Source organism: Embiotoca jacksoni, unplaced genomic scaffold, assembly GCF_022577435.1.
Source record: "Embiotoca jacksoni isolate LCO1_2020_lvr unplaced genomic scaffold, fEmbJac1.0.p SCAF_12, whole genome shotgun sequence".
Lineage (NCBI taxonomy): Eukaryota > Metazoa > Chordata > Actinopteri > Embiotocidae > Embiotoca > Embiotoca jacksoni.
This window is the reverse complement of record NW_027185252.1, coordinates 10492958-10514766: the sequence shown is the minus strand read 5'-3', so window position 1 is coordinate 10514766 and position 21809 is coordinate 10492958. Positions and strand designations below refer to the sequence as shown.

The 21809-nt window shown below is 38.9% G+C and overlaps 1 protein-coding gene across 1 annotated transcript; it reads left to right on the top strand.

Annotated features, from left to right (window-relative positions):
- The first annotated feature begins 955 nt into the window (after positions 1–955).
- Positions 956–20919, top strand: abcc2 (ATP-binding cassette, sub-family C (CFTR/MRP), member 2). The gene is made up of 32 exons (XM_069144712.1): positions 956–1699; positions 5546–5722; positions 6365–6511; positions 6611–6751; positions 6936–7058; positions 7202–7257; positions 7343–7598; positions 7754–7950; positions 8423–8600; positions 9008–9262; positions 9793–9858; positions 10566–10703; positions 10797–10943; positions 11026–11110; positions 11211–11277; positions 11392–11518; positions 11679–11855; positions 12019–12186; positions 12469–12652; positions 13111–13246; positions 13373–13475; positions 13569–13788; positions 15492–15646; positions 16223–16378; positions 16523–16722; positions 16839–16965; positions 17084–17185; positions 17598–17741; positions 18286–18444; positions 18528–18694; positions 18858–19052; positions 20581–20919. The coding sequence occupies exons 1-32, from the start codon at positions 1655–1657 to the stop codon at positions 20708–20710; spliced, it is 4728 nt and encodes a 1575-aa protein (XP_069000813.1). The 5' UTR covers positions 956–1654; the 3' UTR covers positions 20711–20919.
- The last annotated feature ends 890 nt before the right edge of the window (positions 20920–21809 follow it).

Here is a 21809-nt window from a genome sequence, read left to right as displayed (position 1 = left end):
ATAGATGAAGCTACATAACACACACAGACACATTGATTCATCCTGTGTCAAGTCATTCCATGTCTCTTTCCATGCAGACAGATTAACAAAGATGCATCAGCAGAAATACGCTTTTATTCTGTGTCCCTTCAGCACCAGCAGAGCACATAAAGAAAAGCCAGAGCTTTTCCACAATAGCGTAAAAACTCTGTTTTTGATCATGTACTGACCGTCCTGGCTGCTCCAGGACCGTAGGCTTTTGTCTGAATTTGTAGAGAGCACAGACAAGAAAAGTTCATCTGAACGCAATCTCACTTTTACTTGAATTTCTTGTGGACAACAATCTTGGTTTTGGAGTTCAGCCCTCCCTCTGATCAAAATAGATGACTGAAATGACCATGAACCCTCCATTAGTTATGCAGCTATACGCATGGGCTGCTGGGGGACAGCCATTGATGCAACGCTTGTCTTCTCTGTATTCTACTCTCTGTGCCACTATTGCATGCCATTAACTTTGCGTCTTTCTGTATGTATCTCAGACGCCACAGCTGCCTGTTTCTGATCTGCAGTTTCTGGGCCCACCAACCTGCCTGCTGTTCATTGTTTCTCGAAGCTCGTTTTTCTCTGTCTACTCCTCTCGCACTTCAACTGGTCGAGGTAGAGGGCCTGAGTCGAGTTCTGTCCGAGATTTCTTCCTGTTAAAAGGAGTTGTTCTTCCTCTCTGACGCCAAGTGCTTACTCATGGGAAGTTTTGCGTTTCTCTCCAAGCAGAGAGCAACAGATGAAGAAGGAAAGACCCAAGTAGTCATCACCCCTCCCCCAAAGCCCCACCAACCAGCAGATGTTTTTGACAGTCTGCATCTTTTTTAGAAAACACTTCAGCAGGTTCAACCCACAGCAGCCTCATTCAAATGCATGACTGCCTCGACGCTAATGAAATTAATTTAGAATCTGATTGAATCAGACTTGAGTTCCTAAAATGGGTCTCAGTCCAGAGTGAAGAGTGCATGCGTGCAGAGAAGTGGAAACAAAACAGGAAAAGGGTTCTAGTAAGACCACTCCCTCCCCTTCTCTAAACACCTTCCCTTTTTGGTGGGCTGTCCCCCTAACACAGGGAAAACTGCTGAGTAATACTTATGCAAGTCCTTCTTTCTATCTCTTTTTTTCCCCCGACAGACCGCCTGAAATGGTGAACTTTAGACACAGGAGCAGGGAGGAGTGTCTGTGGGCTGGTGCAAAGCTGGATTTTGTCAATGACTTTGCCTATATCTGCTGAGTTTTCTCATTCACCCACCAGGAGGACTTGTACATGGGCTTTTTGCAGACATCAGACGTGTCACCAAGGACTGCTAGAAGATCATCTGGCTAAAAAGAAAGAAATCAAGACTCAATTTGAAGATTATCTTTTCTGCCTTTTCTGCTCTTTAATCCTCCTCATTTCTGGCACATTAATGTCTTTTATCTGCGCAGGGAGGTGCTTTGTTTTTCTTTCTGCTTGAAAGTCCCATGGATCAAAGTCCCTCACAGCCACATCCTGCAATTGTATCTGGAGTGTAGGTGGGCAGGAGGGGGAGAGTAGCAGCTTTTGAGTGGATCTTGGCAGCCATCGACCAGAGGTCCAGAGGCGTCTGGTTGTCTCATCAGCAAAGGGCGGCTGAGACCATCACTGTGGACCATGTGTGCTGCTGCTCTGGATGAGTACTGTGGGTCCACTTTCTGGGTGAGTTGAACAGACAGTTAATGAAGCTGAAGGGAGACAAAGAGGGATTGAAAGAAAGGGCTTCATTGTGGCCTCAAGGCCCTCAATTTAAAAAAAAAAACAACAAAAAAACTCTTTTGATGCACACACAATAATCAGTACACAGTAAATAATCTTGAATGTAAGTATAGAAATACAAAGGTTGGACACAATAACCCCGTATAGCCTACCTACAATATGTTTGAGATGTTGCTTAAAGTTTGTGGTGTTTGTTAAAAGTTGTGTTGTTGTTGTTGTTCTTTTATGACAAAACTGCCGCTATGACATCATTCAAACCGATTTAAGGACAGTAAACAAGGTCAACTTTGTCACAAAGGATCCTTTCCAGCTTCTCGTGTGATTGTGTCATCTGTTTAACATGTGTTATACAAAGAAGAAGCACATGATGTAACGATGACAAATGCAGAAACGTATGAGTAAGTTGTTCAAATTGTGGCGTTAAGCTGAATTTCTATCTCAAGTAATTTATGTTTTGACTCCTGTACACACAGAGTGAACATGTGACTGGACAGTAATGAAGTTTAAGTAAGACATGACTCAACATGTCTCAATCACAGCACATGTTTATGAGCTTTAATTATGCATATTTACAATAGCTTTAAAAAAATAAAAAATCTTAAAAGGCAAGGAAAACTTTTGAGCTGAAATGATTTGCAGATTAAATAAAAACAACTAATACAGCTTAGAAAACAACTATTTTAAACTGTTTTCAGCATCAGTGAACAGTCCAAGTTATTTTTCAAGCAAATATAGTGCAAAATGCTACTCATGCTCTGGTTTCAGCTTCTCAAATTGTAGGAAATGCTTCTTGTTTTTGTAATATATCATGTTAAGGTAAATATCTTTGAAGATGATACCTAATTATGTTCAAGCTTATTTTGACATTTAATAGATTGATCTGTTCATAGCTCATAAAGCATCCGCATAACTGCACATATCTACAGCATGAAACATTTTATACACTTATACTGCGCAGCTGGACCTCACATTTCCTCCAGTAGCTTGTATTAGGACATCGAACTGGATCTTGGCCTTTGCTAATTACAGGCTGGACACACAGCAGATAAAAATTATTTCAAATACCAGGAGTGCTATTAAGTAATATTTTTGAGGATTTTCAAAGGCTTGAAACAGTTTCTGTACTATGACAAGGTCTTTTGTCCTCAAAACTTTTAAGTGCTCAGTGTGGAGCTCCTTTCTCTCCTCTCTTTGTCCATCCATTCACACCTGTTTTTCCATCACTCTCCTCTCTTTAAGTGAACGTCATACATGCTGCTGAACACAGACCAGTGAGCAGGGATTTGGTATTTAATCACCTATGAGTCGATGTTGATTAAATTTCTGAACAGAGAGTTGCAAACTGCCCCTGTTGTATGATATAGTATAACCTCGAAAACTGCCGCTATAACATCATTCAAACCGATTTAAGGACAGTAAACAAGGTCAACTTTGTCACAAAGGATCCTTCCCAGCTTCTCATGTCATTGTGTCATCTGTTTAACATGTGTTATACAAATAAGGGAGCACATGATGTAACGATGAAGGTAATTTATAACAAATACAGAAACGTATGAGTAAGTTGTTCAAATTGTGGCGTTAAGCTGAATTTCTATCTCAAGTAATTTATGTTTTGACCCCTGTACACACAGAGTAAACATGTGACTGGACAGTAATGAAGTTTAAGTAAGACATGACTCAACATGTCTCAATCACAGCACATGTTTATGAGTTTTAATTATGTATATTTACAATAGCTTTAAAAAAAATAAAAATCTTAAAAGGCAAGGAAAACTTTTGAGCTGAAATGATTTGCAGATTAATTAAAAACAACTAATACAGCTTAGAAAACAACTATTTTAAACTGTTTTCAGCATCAGTGAACAGTCCAAGTTATTTTTCAAGCAAATATAGTGCAAAATGCTACTCATGCTCTGGTTTCAGCTTCTCAAATTGTAGGAAATGCTTCTTGTTTTTGTAATATATCATGTGAAGGTAAATATCTTTGAAGATGATACCTAATTATGTTCAAGCTTATTTTGACATTTAACAGATTGATCTGTTCATAGCTCATAAAGCATCCGCATAACTGCACATATCTACAGCATGAAACATTTTATACACTTATACTGCGCAGCTGGACCTCACATTTCCTCCAGTAGCTTGTATTAGGACATCGAACTGGATCTTGGCCTTTGCTAATTACAGGCTGGACACACAGCAGATAAAAATTATTTCAAATACCAGGAGTGCTATTAAATAATATTTTTGAGGATTTTCAAAGGCTTGAAACAGTTTCTGTACTATGACAAGGTCTTTTGTCCTCAAAACTTTTAAGTGCTCAGTGTGGAGCTCCTTTCTCTCCTCTCTTTGTCCATCCATTCACACCTGTTTTTCCATCACTCTCCTCTCTTTAAGTGAACGTCATACATGCTGCTGAACACAGACCAGTGAGCAGGGATTTGGTATTTAATCACCTATGAGTCGATGTTGATTAAATTTCTGAACAGAGAGTTGCAAACTGCCCCTGTTGTATGATATAGTATAACCTCGAAAACTGCCGCTATAACATCATTCAAACCGATTTAAGGACAGTAAACAAGGTCAACTTTGTCACAAAGGATCCTTCCCAGCTTCTCATGTTATTGTGTCATCTGTTTAACATGTGTTATACAAATAAGGGAGCACATGATGTAACGATGAAGGTAATTTATAACAAATACAGAAACGTATGAGTAAGTTGTTCAAATTGTGGCGTTAAGCTGAATTTCTATCTCAAGTAATTTATGTTTTGACCCCTGTACACACAGAGTGAACATGTGACTGGACAGTAATGAAGTTTAAGTAAGACATGACTCAACATGTGTCAATCACAGCACATGTTTATGAGCTTTAATTATGTATATTTACAATAGCTTTAAAAAAATAAAAATCTTAAAAGGCAAGGAAAACTTTTGAGCTGAAATGATTTGCAGATTAATTAAAAACAACTAATACAGCTTAGAAAACAACTATTTTAAACTGTTTTCAGCATCAGTGAACAGTCCAAGTTATTTTTCAAGCAAATATAGTGCAAAATGCTACTCATGCTCTGGTTTCAGCTTCTCAAATTGTAGGAAATGCTTCTTGTTTTTGTAATATATAATGTGAAGGTAAATATCTTTGAAGATGATACCTAATTATGTTCAAGCTTATTTTGACATTTAACAGATTGATCTGTTCATAGCTCATAAAGCATCCGCATAACTGCACATATCTACAGCATGAAACATTTTATACACTTATACTGCGCAGCTGGACCTCACATTTCCTCCAGTAGCTTGTATTAGGACATCGAACTGGATCTTGGCCTTTGCTAATTACAGGCTGGACACACAGCAGATGAAAATTATTTCAAATACCAGGAGCGCTATTAAATAATATTTTTGAGGATTTTCAAAGGCTTGAAACAGTTTCTGTACTATGACAAGGTCTTTTGTCCTCAAAACTTTTAAGTGCTCAGTGTGGAGCTCCTTTCTCTCCTCTCTTTGTCCATCCATTCACACCTGTTTTTCCATCACTCTCCTCTCTTTAAGTGAACGTCATACATGCTGCTGAACACAGACCAGTGAGCAGGGATTTGGTATTTAATCACCTGTGAGTCGATGTTGATTAAATTTCTGAACAGAGAGTTGCGAGCTGCCCTTGTTGTATGATATAGTATAACCTCGAGGATGGAGACCAATGGGAGCGTGTATGTATTTGTTGTTCTCTGAGATTAGTTGGAGAGCATGATTTTGTGATGTTTGTGTGTTTGTTTGGGCACTTTAGAACAATTCATATCTGGAAAGAGAAGACCCAGATCTTCCAGTATGTGTGGAGCAGACGGTTCTTGTCTGGATCCCCCTGGGGTTCCTGTGGCTCTGTGCCCCTTGGCACCTGGTGTGCCTTTGCAGAAGGACAAAAGTAAACACAATACACCTGTCCAAGCTCTACCTCTGCAAACAGGTAATGTACACAGCAAAAACAAAAGAAACAAACACAGTATTTTAATCATAATATGGAAGAAGTGTAAACTATTTTAATTACAGGAACCACAAGCAACAAACAAATACCCCTTGATTAAGCAGTCCATTATCACACCAAAGCATGTAGTACACCTGGCAGTCCACTAGAGGACAGCGTCAGGTGACGATTGGTGTCACCTTGTGAAAAGTAGACTCATGCCACATGACTCAGGTCATTCTCACCCATGGGTGAAAAAGCAGACTTTAACCCACGATATCAGGGTTCGAGTTCACAAGAAAGTGATGGGGATTTATTCAAGGAAATCTTTTCCTCACCCTTCAAAAATAATTTACTCTTTTCAATTTTCCATGCCAAACTTGTATATTGCCTATCGGCCCATGACTGCCTCTTAAACTTGTTGTGGTGATCTTCTATGTCCACATCTTAAACTGAGATTTTTGGAGGGCACACAAAAACTTTCAGTAGGTGAATGTTGATAACACCCTCTTGTGTCTTCACATACAGTATCAACATCACTCTGTACGATGAAGCTCAAACATCCAAGTGAGGAGAATTTAGGAATAAAAGACATTTTTTTATTGAGATCCATTTGCCAATCTCGTCTGTCTTTCCTCTCCTCAGCTTTTGGTGGCTTTGTTGTTCCTGACGGCCATAACGGCCCTGGCAGTCACACTGGGAGAGGATTACGGTCGGGGCACTGACCCGCCCTCAACAGAGAAAAATGCCGTCGTATATTACGCAAACCCTGTCCTGTATGCTGTCACATGGGTAAATATAGCAGCTTTAATTTTTATATATTTTGATCTAGTGCTCATGGTGGAAAGATGACAAGTATTTTTTAATGTTCTAGCACGTTTTCTTTTTTAGATCCTTCTGCTGTTGTGCCAGGAAGGAGTGAGGCGGAGGGAAGGAGCAATGGACTCTGCCACCCTTTTCCTCTTCTGGTTCCTACTTGTTCTTTGTGATATTTTCCCTTTCCAGACACTCATACGAGAGGCACTCAGGCAGGTATGAGAAAAGACTTTAGATCATATTCTTTCTACTACTTAGAAAACTGGTAAACATTGCTCAGGCATAGTGCAATCTTTGATGTCATGCATTTCAGCTCTCTAAATTTAGCAGTAACACACCATTTACTGTTGCATCTCCCTTACCCTTCAACATCTGTCGCACACCCATCTTTGACCATCAGGGAGAGGTCAGGGATCTTCCTCGTTTCTGCCTTTTCTACATTTCCTTTGGGCTGGAGTTCATTGCACTTATTCTCTCGGCTGTGGCTGATATCCCTCCAGGAACTGAAGAGCTTATAAAAAAGGTACCTGATCACCCAGATCCTTTTGTTTGGACACTGTGAAATTCATAATCATTGACGAAATAAGAAAACATTGAACTCTCATCGCCTCAAGCTGTTGTAAACATAATTTTTTGGTGTTTGTTTTGTTTCGTTTTTATCCACAGAATCCTGAAACAGGTGCAGCATTTTTGAGCAGAATCACTTTCAATTGGTTCACCAGGTAATCTCAAAGTTGATACATTAACAGTCCCTGCAAACACAGACAGGTGTACACCGTGTTCTCCATGTTTTCCCTGTTTTTCCAGCATGGTGTTCAAAGGCAACAAACAGCCCCTGGTTCAGGATGACATGTGGGATCTGAACGAGACGGACAGCACGAATTACGTCAACCAGCATTTCCAGTTCTTCATGCAGTCTGAGTTGGGTGCAGCTCGGGTCCGGTACCAACACAAGCTCAAGAAGAAATCTGTAAAAAACAAAAACAAAGCTGTGGAGGAAGCCTGTCAAAATGGCCTCTCCAATGGTTTGGGGAAAGGCGTGAGTCAAGATGTGCTAATGATGGTGAGAACATTCAAAGAAAAATACTTCTACAAGCATACAGTACATTATCTTGAATTCCAAAGATTATTTTTTAGAGAAATACTGATTCTCCTTCAGGTATCTTTAGTTGAATCTGTGTGTGCCTGAAGATGTGCTCAAAGAATGTTTTGCTTTAGGAGGAAAAGGGAAAGAAAGAAGATGAAAAGAAGAAGAAAAAGGACCAAAAAAAGGACAAAAAGGAGGAAGAAGAGAATTATCCTAATTCATGGCTGATTAACACCATTTACAAGACCTTCAAATGGACTCTGATTGAATCTGCCTTCTTCAAACTTCTGCAGGACCTGCTGGCTTTTGTCAGTCCTCAACTCCTGAAGTGAGTCAGGTTTTGAATACGATCACCTCTGTTATCAGGATGTCACTGATCATTTTCAGTTGTCTTGTAAGCAGCTTAAATTTGCTGCAGATGAAAGTGGGCTTACAATTTTTTTATTGAGGATTTTAATTCATTTCATTGTTCCGTATAGAAAGAAAAAACAAGTAAATAACAAGTCAAGTCTGAACTGGTAACGTCAGTCTCCGTCCACAGAATAATTTTTACTATTTAAGGCTGATTGCTCCTTCAGTCTGTCAGCAGCCACTTCAATCATTAAATCAGGGTCAATAAACTGACAACCATATATATATATCATAGTAGGATGTTGAACCAGGGAAATACCAAGAGAAGAAGTAAAATAAAGAAAATACAAGATAAGGATACTAAAACATTACATGATTAACAATTAAAGAACTGTAATTTGCAGCATGTGTTGATATGCTCAATGAAGTATTATATTTTGTTTTCCTAGAATGATGATCTCCTTCACTCAAGACAAATCCAGTTATGCCTGGGAAGGCTATTTGTACGCAGTGCTGCTGCTGGTCGTGGCCATTCTGCAGTCTCTGTTCCTGCAGCAGTACTTCCAACGCTGCTTTTTGCTGGGGATGAAGGTCCGCACTGCCATCATGGCTGCTGTGTACAAAAAGGTACAGAGGGGGAGGGGCGTAGTTTTACACTTTTATTTTTCAACCTTAGACAGTGTGAAGAAAAAAACCAATACTGTGCCACTTTCCATTATAGGAAATAAATCCCTTTTTGCACAGCTACTTAAGACACTTGTCAGCTGAAAAAACATCCTCATCAACAAATGCATTGAGATGATTGGCATTGAAAGAAGGGCATGTTGCTCTCCTATCCTACAGTAGAAATTTAATTTCAGCTATTCAGCGTATTTCCAAGAGCCCACTGCTGCTTTGTTCGACTACAAGATCACTATTTGTTTTTGCCTCTTTATTTTTGTTGTTGTCGTTTTAAAGTAACTGCAACTCTAACGATACTACGCTCATTTTACGTCCTTCTCTCCCTATTGTGCCCTCTTCATCCCTTTTCCAAGGCATTAGTGATGTCTAATGACACTCGTAAAGAGTCAACAGTGGGGGAAACGGTCAACCTGATGTCAGCAGATGCCCAGCGCTTCAATGATGTGACCAACTTCATCCACCTGCTGTGGTCCTGCCCTCTGCAGATCATCATAGCCATTGTATTCTTGTGGGTGGAGTTGGGACCATCTGTATTGGCAGGACTGGCAGTCATGGTGCTAATGGTTCCCATCAATGGACTGCTCGCCAACAAGGCGAGAAAGATTCAGGTCAGCAGAATTGCAAACATACACGTTACATATATATATAGATATATATCTATATATGTCTATATAGATATATATATATATATATAACAAATAATATACAGACATATGTGTTTAAAAGTGTATTTATAATAAAGAAAAATACTTATTTTCCCTTTAATGAGATTAAAGTAATGGAAAGTCATATAGCAGCCGTAACGGTAGAAATAATGTGCAGTAAAACGAAACACAGGGACATCAGATTCATACAGTTTAGCTACATGCCACAATTGTTGTAAGCTCTTAGATCAGTTTCCCTCTTATTAGATATACAAAATATAGCATGTTAGTAGGCCATAGGGGCCTTTAGAGCTCTTTGCTCTATTGTCTCCAACTGCAAGTTCCGTCTTTAATATTTCCATCCAGTCTTTGTAACCATTTCTTCCAGCTAACAATTTTCACTTTTTATTGTTGTTATTTTTCTGTATTGTCTCTTTACTATGAGGTTAACAATTAGGCACATTTCCCTGCTGGTATATATTCTCTCTTTTCAGATAGAGAACATGAAGTTCAAAGACCAGAGAATGAAAATCATGAATGAAATTCTCAGTGGGATCAAGGTGAGTGCCCTTAGTCAGTTCATTTGTAGAATTTATTGAGGACGCCTTCACATAAAAAAAAGTTTACGCTTCAGGAAAAAAGCTAGTCTCCACTGCCTTTTATCAAACTGTGTCCACCACATCTCTTTTTTTTTTGCACTGACAACACTTAGGCCCAATCCCATTTCCCTTGTGACCCTACCCCTGATTTAGGAATTCTCTCGAGTGGGTAATAGCCCTTCAGAACGGAGCTAGAAGCAGTCGGGTTTAAAATCTTAAACTAAGGAAATGGGACACCACTCACCGCTCACAAACAAGATTTCATTCAATCTGTTTGAACCAGAAATAGGTTTATTATGACAGACCTGCACCTTCAGATTCCAAAACTATTCTTGAAAAAAAAAATATTTATTTATTTTAGGGATCATTTGTCATGTTGTGTTGCTTCCGTTTGCGAAGCATTTTTTCTACCACTCCGTTTGGAGTCTGCATGTGAAAATGTTTGGAGGGCCAGTTAGAGGGTTAGATGACCACTACCTCTTGATCCCTACAAGAAACAGGAGGCCCTATCCTATATAGGCACGCACAGAATGGAGAGTTAGGGCCAAAGGGGAGAATTGGGATTGACTCTAAATGTGAGTGCTCTGTTCCCCCACCCATCCTTTTGATATGTCCCCCACAATACCCTCCTCTGCCTCTTTCCACAATTGTCTTTCGTCTCCCACCAGATTCTGAAGCTGTATGCATGGGAGCCATCCTTCCTGGCACAGGTGGAAGGTATTAGGGGGCAAGAACTGAAAGTCATGAAGAAGTTTGCCTACCTGACATCTGTCTCTACCTTCATCTTCAGCTGCGCCCCATCTGTGGTGAGTCCTGTAAAGAAGCTTTTCACAAAGGGACCAGAAACAGCTGGTCAAGGATGGTCTTTTTTTCTTCACACTGTCTTTTTTTTCCCACAGGTTTCTCTGGCCACATTTGCAGTGTTTGTAGCTGTGAGCCCAAACAACGTGTTAACTGCTGAGAAAGCTTTCACTTCCATCTCTCTCTTCAACATCCTCCGGTTTCCCCTGGCCATGCTGCCCATGCTCATTGCTGCCATGGTGCAAGTAAGGAACAGCCTATACATGGGGCATGCACACACATCAAACTTATAGGGAAACTCACTTAACCTGTTCTTTCATACTTCAGACAACCGTGTCCAGGAAGCGCCTGGAGAAGTTTCTGGGAGGGGAAGACCTTGACAGTGACATTGTGCGCCATGACCCCAGTTTTAGTACGTTCACCTTCACTAGTTGCAGTGTTCCTCTGCTGAGTATTGACCAGTTTATTGGCAAATGTGAAGTTAATTGTATGTATCTGTTTTCATCTGTTAGACTCTGCTGTCAGCATACGTGATGGTTCCTTTGCTTGGGAAAGCGAAGGGGAGCCTCTGTTGAAAAAGTATGTTTATTGTGTTAAACAAAGTTAAACATTTTCATACAGGATATGGTTGCAAAACTTTTCCCCACTGTATTTTACAGTATTGAACATATTTGCTCTGTGTGTGTTTACCAGCGTGTCCTTAGAAATTAAGCCTGGGCGGTTAGTCGCAGTTGTGGGAGCTGTTGGCTCAGGGAAGTCCTCTCTCATAGCCGCCCTCCTGGGAGAGATGCACAGCACCAAGGGCTTCATAAACATTATGGTAACACCTCCTTTCTGTCTTTATATCTGTCTGACAGTGACATTGTGCACAGTGTAAATCAAAATAACTCAGTGTCTATAGTACTCAAAAGATTAGAGATTATGATGATTATTAACAGCGTAACAGAACGGCCTCTCACTCTGACTGTGTCTCTCTTCAGGGCTCCGTTGCCTTTGTGCCACAGCAAGCCTGGATTCAAAATGCCACTCTGAGGGATAACATTTTGTTTGGCACTCCGTACGAGGAAAGGAGGTTCCAGGAGGTGATACAGGCCTGTGCCCTCACGCCCGACCTGGAGCTGCTGCCTGGAGGAGACCTCACTGAGATTGGAGAGAAAGTACGTTTTGTGTTTGAGGTTTCAAGGATTTAAATATGATAATCATGAGAGTTTTGTTGCTGTGTAGACTGTTGCTATGAATGATGTATGTAAAATCATTGTGACATTGATTATTGATCAAAACTCTCCTCTCCTCTCCTCTCCTCCCCTCTCCTCTCCTCAGGGTATCAACCTCTCAGGGGGTCAGAAGCAACGTGTGAGCTTGGCCAGAGCAGCTTTCAGTCAGGCTGATATTTATTTATTGGATGACCCCTTGTCTGCTGTGGATTCTCATGTGGGAAAGCATCTGTTTGATAAAGTTATTGGACCCAATGGGATACTGAAAGACAAGGTTCGTGCCGGGCCTACATTAATGTATTGAGCAGTATTAAATATTTTAATTCAAAGAACCATCATTTGAAGATAGTAATTCACAGTAAAGTGTTGACTAGGGTATATCTTTAGTATTAGTGGCAAACAGTTTTGAACACATATATGTTTAAACAGAATAACAACAATGTGATTGTGGGTTTACAATCATCCTATTGACCCACTAGTACACATAAAATAGAGTATAAAACATATTTTCCTTTGTCACTGCCTGAAGTCATTTGCAATTGTTTTGTCGGCACAGACTCGTGTCCTGGTGACTCATGGAGTAAGCTTCCTGCCTTACGTAGATGAAATAGTGGTGTTGGTAAATGGAAAAGTTTCTGAGATTGGATCGTACAGCAGCCTTCGTGCCAGCAGAGGAGCTTTTTCTGAGTTTCTAGACACATACGCCAAAGAACAAAGTAATCAGACCCAATCAGAGTCAGGTAATTACACCCCTTTCTCTCACTGCATTAGTAATACACAATAAATTGTACAAATTACAATTCTTTATAAATAATTATTTTATGGAATAAAAACTGATTCTGCATATGTATAGAATTAAAATGTATTGGTATTCACAATGAAATGTCCAGTGACATAACTTGTGAAGTACAATTTGTGCATAAATGAAGAGTAATTGTATCCATAGATCCATATCTGGGCCTCTAATTTACAAGTCATATTTAATCATTTATACATCAATAGCATTTTTTTTAAATGGAAACATACTTTACATATTGGCATCTTAGATTTTTATGTAACATGTGAATAATATTTCAGGTCTTTTTTCATATTTTCATCAATACTTTGTATAGGTTTTATTCACACAATTATTTCAAGCATTATATATTACTTTTCTGCCTATCTATGAGACATAATGTTCTGTGTAATGTTTATTCAGATCGTTCCCAGGATACTTCAGACTTGGAGCTCATCCCTGACATAGTAGACACTCAACCCGATTCTCCTTTGGAAGACACGGTTTCTAGTACACTGAAGAGAGAAAGCAGTATACGTCGCAGCCAGCGTAACAGCAGGTATGAGCACACTGAAGTGGTGGATGTCAACCTTGAGTTTCTTAATGCACATCATACAAAAAAAAAAGTTTTATTCTTTTAATCCTGCTGTCCTTCTCCATCTATTTTTTTCTTTTGTTTTTCTAGTGTCAGACTAAGAAAAAACAGTTCTATAAGAAAATCCGAAGATGTTGGTGAATCAAAGAAAGGCCAGAGGCTGATAGAGAAGGAAACTATGGAAACAGGACATGTAATGAATATGTTTTGGTCTGCATAAATACTTTTTTTAACATCTCAAAATGAGAACCTGTTTTCCTAAATGTGTCCTCTCTCTGATGTCTAGGTGAAGTTCTCAGTGTACCTCCAGTACTTGCGAGCCATGGGTTGGGGATATTCCGTTATAGTCTTCCTGATTTACTTCATCCAGAACATTGCTTTCATCGGTCAGAACCTGTGGCTGAGTGAGTGGACCAATGATGCAGTGGAGTACTACAACATGACATACCCTGCCTGGAAGAGGGACACCAGGGTGGGAGTGTTCGGTGTTCTGGGAGTGGCTCAGGGTAACTGAACATTATCATTCTTTCTTTTTTTTTTTTTTTAATATATATATATGTTTTCAGGTTCATGTCAATTTTCCTCAAAGCTGAATTGAATTGTGGATTTCTAACTCAGGAAAAAAAGGAAATACGTTTATTTCCCAAAATGTTGTACTCTTCCTATAATCTGGTGTCCAGCAATTTTTCATACCATTTAAATATAATTTTCTTCGGCAACAGAATCACAGACAGGATGAACTTTGACTGGGAAATTACATAATGTATTTAGATATTATAAGATCTCTTTATTTTATAAGGACATCTATAGAGACTGCACTGATGTTGAAGCCAAGCTTTAAATTCTTTAGATGTTTCTTATTATTTTTAGTTACAAAGTGGGAATGTTTGATGTTACTGCTTAATAACTTGCTTAATTTGTAAAAGTATCTCATCAGATGTTGCACCAAGCTGGCTGCTGAAATACACAACTGACACATATTTGATTCGAGAAGAAATATAATACCACTGTGACCACAGATAGCATAAAAGACTCGACAAACTAATTTTGCCTTAACTGGAAATCAGATGTAATTTGAATTACTCCCACTGGTAACATTAACAATGTCTCACCTAGTCTGGGTGCCTTAACCAATAAAGATTTAAAAGAGGTCCCCACAACCTGTTGCAATCCTACTCTGCCCAACTGAGACAAGTAACCAAGGTCAGGTCACTCCTTTCAGACTTAGAAAAGGTCATCCATGCTTTTATGTCTTTCAGACTTGATTTTTGCAAAGTACTGTTCTCTGGTATCAGCAGGTGAAACATCCAAAGGCAGTTGATACCAAATGCTGTTTTTAGGTTTTTAACTTGTACTAAGAGAAGCAACTATGTTACACCAATCTTCCAGCCTTTCACTGGTTGCTAGTTAGTTTCAGAATTGAGTTTAAGATTTTACTGGGTGTTTTTAAAGCCTTGTTTCTATGATCTGCTAAATCTATGAGCACTAAGCGCTGCCTGAGACCCTCCAGCAGGGCCCCACTGAAGGTGACTGGTTCTTGAAGTTTGATCCTTGAGCTGTGAAATGTCTTAAGACTTATTGTTATCTCATGGCTTTTTCTAAGATGATGTAATTTATATTATTTTATCTTTTTATATCTTAAGGATCTGAGTATTAATATTACTTAATTAAATTACTTTACTCATTGTCAGTAATTTAACAATAGAAAAAAAGGGATTTCCCATCTCTATTTGGATACCCAAATAGATTTGCTCAATTTTAGTAACTGTAAGTGATTGGCTAAGAGGTAATTACATTTTGAATTCAAGAGCACTCAAGGCTTTATTGTGAGTGCCTATGTTTTTTTCAGCGTAAAAGACAGCACCGTTGCAGTAATTATTTAGAAAATAAATTTTTGATTTTGTTTCTAATCCTTAACATTTGTCATATTTTTATAGTACAAGCAAAATGGGTCTTTCAGAATTTATGAATGTACAAATTCAATCTTGTCTTTTTTTTTTTACCATTTAAAACGTTGGTGAAACGCAGAGCTTACATAAGTATATGTGTACAAAAAAACCCACCCTATTCCTATTTCTAAGTCGAGAAAAGTGAGAAAAGTCATTCATATAGCTTTTTTCTCCCAACTCTTTTATGCTTTTGTCCAAAATGGATTTCACATTGTATTGGTGTAGATTGACACCTCAAAAACTCTCTGCTTTGATTGCAGGCATCTTTGTGTTCCTTGGTACAATGCTCATGGCCAATGCCGCCGTTGCTGCATCTGGTATCCTGCATTCACGCCTGTTTACCAACATGCTGCGAGTGCCCATGGTTTTCTTTGACACTACACCAACTGGAAGAGTTGTCAACCGCTTTGCAAAGGTAGGGTGTATCATTCACTTTTTCCTAATAATATGTAATAAAAGTACATTAACATCTGAAGAAAATCTCACTAACGTGTGTTGGCTGTGGGGGGGGGGGGGTCGTACAGACTCATTTTCACTTTAAAAATCTACAAAATGAGTCATTTTTCTAAACTTTTGTAAAAATAAAAACCTGTTAATGTTTTTGAAATTGTAATTTTGAGAGGGTAACCTGGAATATTCTGCATAATATCATCTCAGCTGGATGCCAGGGTATGTCAGTGCAATCTGCTTGACTGTGAAGTTTCTTCATTCATTTTTAGTGGAGTTAATTTCACTACTCAAACAAAGTGGCTCCTTTTTCTGCCTGTAGCATTTATTACCATGGAGCCCTGTACAGAAAAAGCACTTTTGAATCCCTTTCCCATCCTCAGGTGTACTTAAAAATGTCCATGTCCAGCAGGAACTCTGACATTCCAACAGCTGTTAAAGAGAAATAGAGGAACACATTGTGATTATACTATATTAATCTATTGTGGGTCACTTGAAAGCACAGTTTTAATGAAGACTAACTTTGTTAACACTGGTCCTGAAGGACATCTTCACCATAGATGAAGCTATCCCTCAATCCTTCCGCTCCTGGCTCCTTTGTCTGCTCGGCGTACTGGGGACACTTTTTGTCATCTGTCTGGCAACGCCTTTCTTTACCATAATCATCCTTCCTCTGGCCTTGATCTACTACTTTGTACAGGTAAGCTAAACAAAGAAGAAATGCACAATATAAAAATATAAAACAGTGGAAAGGCTTTTTCCAATTATAAAGAGAATTGAAATTAACCTTCCACTATTTTTTATTTTTTTTATTGACTTGTTTTTTTTTTGTCTCTCTAAACAGCGCTTCTACGTGGCCACTTCAAGACAGCTGCGTCGGCTGGACTCGGTGTCTCGCTCTCCTATATACTCTCACTTTAGTGAGACGGTGTCTGGTCTATCAGTGATAAGAGCCTACAATCATCAAGAGAGGTTTCTCAGACACAACGAAAAAACTATTGATGAAAACATCAAGAGTGTCTACCCGTGGATAGTGTCAAACAGGTTCGCTATTTATGACCAAGTGTACCTTCAAACATAGATCCTCAACATATTCAACACGATTGATGACACCCTTAAGTTTGCGTGTGTATTTCTACGTGTGTTTGTTTCCTCCACAGATGGCTGGCCATCCGTCTGGAGTTTCTTGGAAATCTGGTGGTGTTTTTTGCTGCTCTGCTTGCTGTTATTTCCAGAAAGTCTCTGGATAGCGGCCTTGTCGGGCTGTCTATATCCTACGCCCTTAATGTTAGTCACAGATACACTCACACTGTCCTCACACAAACACGGCAGATAATGATGATATTGATGGCAATAAGACTTACATTGATGAGAATAATGATCATTATCTCCCTTGTTGGTGCAGGTGACTCAGACCCTCAACTGGCTGGTGAGGATGACCTCAGAACTGGAGACCAATATTGTAGCTGTGGAGAGAGTGAGTGAATACACCGAGCTTGAGAACGAGGTATGTTGAAATGAGAGCTGTTTCTATACAGTGGAAAAGCATTTTGTGAGCAAGACCGCATTTGTACTGTTTATAAAAGACTGCACAATGGTTCCACATTCCCACTGTTTTCATGAATAGGGTATGAACTTTAGTTGCCGAGCTGGTTAGTAGCACATTACTCCCCTTTGATTCCTTGAATTTTTAAATGAATACCTAAAAGTCTTTGTGACTTTTAGCTTGAGGGTGTATAAGAACTTTGCAAAGTGTCTTCAGATGGTGTCATTTTCATTTAGTTTTTTGATTAATGTTTTTCTGGCTCTTTACTGTGTTCATTTTATCTTTTCATATTTTTTTGGCACTCTCTTAGCTTAGATCAATAATAGACAGACATATCATCTTGACAACATCTACTCTGTCTTTTTTTCTTCAGGCTAAGTGGGTAACTGACACTCGGCCTCCAGAGAAGTGGCCTCAGGCCGGAAGGCTACAGTTTGAAAACTATAAAGTCCGTTACAGACCTGGATTAGACCTGGTGCTGCATGGGATCACATGTCACATCGACAGCACCGAGAAGGTGTGTGTGTGTGTGTGTGTGTGTGTGTGTGTGTGTGTGTGTGTGTGTGTGTGTTTGTCTGTATACTGTATGTGACAGAGCAGACAAAGCTTGTCTAAGTGTAAATCAAAATTTTAGCAAGCTATATAGATAAACCCCAAGATCAATAGTGTTTTGTCAGGGTGTACATAGCTAATTATGTCCAACATATATTTCAAGCAATAAAATAGTTGATTGAAATGTTTTTATTATATTTTAATACTTGATTCATATCACATATTTATATAATATATTTGCTTGTGAATATAATTTGTGTCTGATAATTATTGTTTTATTTTTTTAAACTTTGCCTTCTCCCTCATTGAAAAATCCAGAATCTATGAACATTTAAATATTGTTCAAATTTCAAAGTTTAACTATGGGACACATCACTGAAATAAGTTTCCCTTTGGGCCAGGGTTGGTTTCCAAACCAATTATGATGTCACAAATCCAGAAATAGATGATTGGTGACTGTAATTTTGAAAACGTGTTTTATCCTCTTTACTTTCTCTCACTGCATACAGATTGGCATTGTGGGCCGCACAGGAGCTGGAAAATCAAGTCTTACAAACTGCCTGTTTAGAATCATTGAGGCTGCTGAAGGTCGTATCCTCATTGATGATATAGATATCTCCACAATTGGACTTCATGACCTGAGAAACAGGCTCACGATCATACCGCAGGTATAAAAAACATAAAAACCATAACCCAGACACTACATTCATTTTTAAATAGTACACTGACCTATCCATCCTTCTCCGCATAGGATCCGATTTTGTTCTCTGGGACCCTGAGGATGAACTTGGACCCATTTGACATATTTAGTGATGAGGAGATTTGGAGAGTACTGGAGCTCTCTCATTTGAAGGACTATGTCGGCGGGCTTCAGGAAGGATTACAACATGAAGTTTCAGAAGGGGGAGAGAACCTCAGGTGGGTAATAAACATAGACTCTAAAAATGTTTAAAATGAAAGGTACAGCAAATAGGAACTTCTAACTCCTAATGGGTGTCCATTTGTGGTTTATTTTTATTTCCATGTGCTCCAAAAAAAAATTCTCTTGAGATTTCAACACACACCATCACTCTCTTCCCAGTGTTGGGCAGAGGCAGCTGCTGTGTCTGGCTCGAGCACTGCTGAGGAAATCTCGTATCTTAATTCTGGATGAGGCCACGGCAGCTGTTGACCTGGAGACTGACGATCTGATTCAGAACACCATCCGCAAAGAGTTTTCACACTGTACTGTCCTCACCATTGCCCACCGCCTGCACAGTATCATGGACAGCTCCAGGTGAGTTAGTGTCCCAGTGAGTGTCTTTGCACTCATTTCAGTCCTATTAATAGCAAATGTCTTTTTCCACACTTGTTTTTTGTTTGTTTTGTACATAGTGAAAAATCCACAAGAGTTTTTTTTTTTTTTTTTAAATAGCACTTTAAATGATGCAGTATTGGGATGGTTCACTTTGGGCAATTCCTGTTAGTTTGAATTCATTTGTTGCCAGCGTACATAATGGAACAAATATTATAAAACATAAAAACTCAAAATGTCATGTCATCCCTCCTGTGCTGTCACACCACCCGGACTTTTATGATAATATCTTAAAATGACGAAGATCTTTTGTCATGTTATGTGACTAGAATTACCACCTCACGGTGCTATGCCTCTGCCAGCTAGACACGTTGCAGTATATATCCATGTCTGTCCAGACTTATATAATATATGAAGAGAGGATTGTGATGAAATCCTTGTGTTATATGTGCTTGGCCAATAAGGCGAGATAGTATACAAAGCTTCAAATATAGTTGTTGCTGCAAAGATGCTACAAGTTCTAAAATGTGGATGCTTCACACACATCTTCAGCCTGGCAGCACAGAAGATGTATACACTCATTTTCAAGGGTGGACACCCAAGATCAGTGGTTTTCAAAACAGCACTTGAAAGCACTATCTCGTCAGCAAACGGCATTTCCTGTCACATGCTCTTAATTTTCCTGTATGCTGAGCACTTGCAGGGCAGAGATATTGTTGGCCAAATCCTAGTCATTGAATAGATTATTTTTGTCTTTGTTTATTTATTTATTTTTTTGTGGGAAACAATGGGATAGTCTATTTTTAGGTTTCATGGGTCAGGATCTCCAGCAGTTGGGGTACATCCTGTGTTTGTAACAGATGCTTGATGCCCGCAGCTGTGAGGTCCAAGTCAGCCTCTAGAGATTCAAACATGAAAAGATCTGCGAGACTTCAAAGTCTCCAGTGACTTCTCTGGAAAGCTGCACCATATTATAAGAGAGGGAGTGAGAGGCGGCCATTGATTGTATTCTGGCGATTTTGGAAATCGGCATTTCATCTTCAACAGTTAGATATCTATAGGTAATATACTGAAAACAGCTTCACTATCAGGCTCCAACACATGCAGATTGGATTAAACCTACTTTTACTAGTTTTGTGCTCTAAATCTAAAAATGCTAAGTCTTGAAAACACGCTAAAATCAGAAATAATGCTTGGAACTGCATGCATTCAGCACATGATGAATGTGAACATCAGGTTGTACAACACAGTGGAATGGGCAATTTGATAATAAAAAGGCGTTTTCACTTGAGCAATATTTTTCAGTTCAAATCCTTTAATTAATAACCATACTCACCAACTCCAATTCTTGTTTGTTTCTATCCATGAGCTGGCTTATTGTTCATGTTTGACGGCACAGATATAGACAAAATAATCTCCTCCACTTTTATATCTGTGGGATCCTCCTCTATCAGCCAGTATCGACAATAGTCAATGGGTTACTATTTCTGACTGTGTTCCTTTTCTACAGAGTGATGGTCCTCGACGCTGGTAAAATCGTGGAATTTGATTCTCCTAGCAACCTGCTTGATAAAGGAGGCCATTTCTATGCCATGGCAAAAGATGCTGGGATATCGCCAGAATGCATCACAGCTCTCTAATTTGCACATTTTCAAAACAAACTTTTTTTTTTTTTTAAAGCTGGATCAATTTCTTAAATTCCTTTCTTAAGACCGCTTTTAAAAGCTAGACTATGTTTTGAGATAAAAAAAATAAAATAAAAATTGTAATGTTGTATTTATAGGAAACAATATAAATAAATCATATTCTGTATGTAAATACATTTTATATGTGAACAATAAATATTATTTCTCAAAACTTGCTTTACTGTCAACTGAAGTTGTTTAAACTTGTTTAAATTTTAAACCTTTGTGTCATATTGAACACGGGTTTGGCTGGGTTTGTATTAGAATAGTTTGACATTTTGGAAATTCTCCTCAATGCCTTCCAGTGAAGAGTTTAACTGGGAGATTGACCCCATTATGTCTGTATAGTAAACATACATCTACACCAAGCAGGAGCTGGTTAGCTTAATTTACAAAAAAACTGGAAACTCAGTTAGTCTGATTCTATGAAAAGGAACCACCGGAACCCCCCAAAGTCCACTAATTATGAGGTGATAGCCTTTGTGTTTAATCTTACAAAAACCAGAGTAACAACAATTTGCAATTTTGTGGAACCTAAGTACCTTCTTCCAATCTCTGATGGTTGCCTGATTACTGATTTTAGAATTTTGTAAGAATTATATATATGTGTAGACACACACAGAGCAAACAAAACGTTTTACAAATGCGCTCTAGAATGTTGTGCCTTTCTGTATGTGAGTGAGTGTGAATTTACGGAGAGAGGGAGGTGGGGGAACGGAGACGGAGACGGTGAATGAGCGGTAGTCGCAGAAGGATTAAGAGAATCACTGATGGAAAGAGGGAGACAACCAAAGAGGTGTTTTTTGCCTTTCTTCTCAAGAAGGTGAGTCTCCACATTACTTATCTAACACATTTTCAAATAAACTATTTTCAAATGTACTAGTATTACTGTAAAACAAACATCATCTTGACTTTGAGGTTTAGAAGTTACAACAGATTATGCAGCTGTGCATTTCAAATTTTAATCAGCTATTAGCAAAGCTGTCAGCTGCCTATTTCAGTATAATGATATGTTTTACAGATGCATATAAATGCAAATGAGTAGTCTGCATGT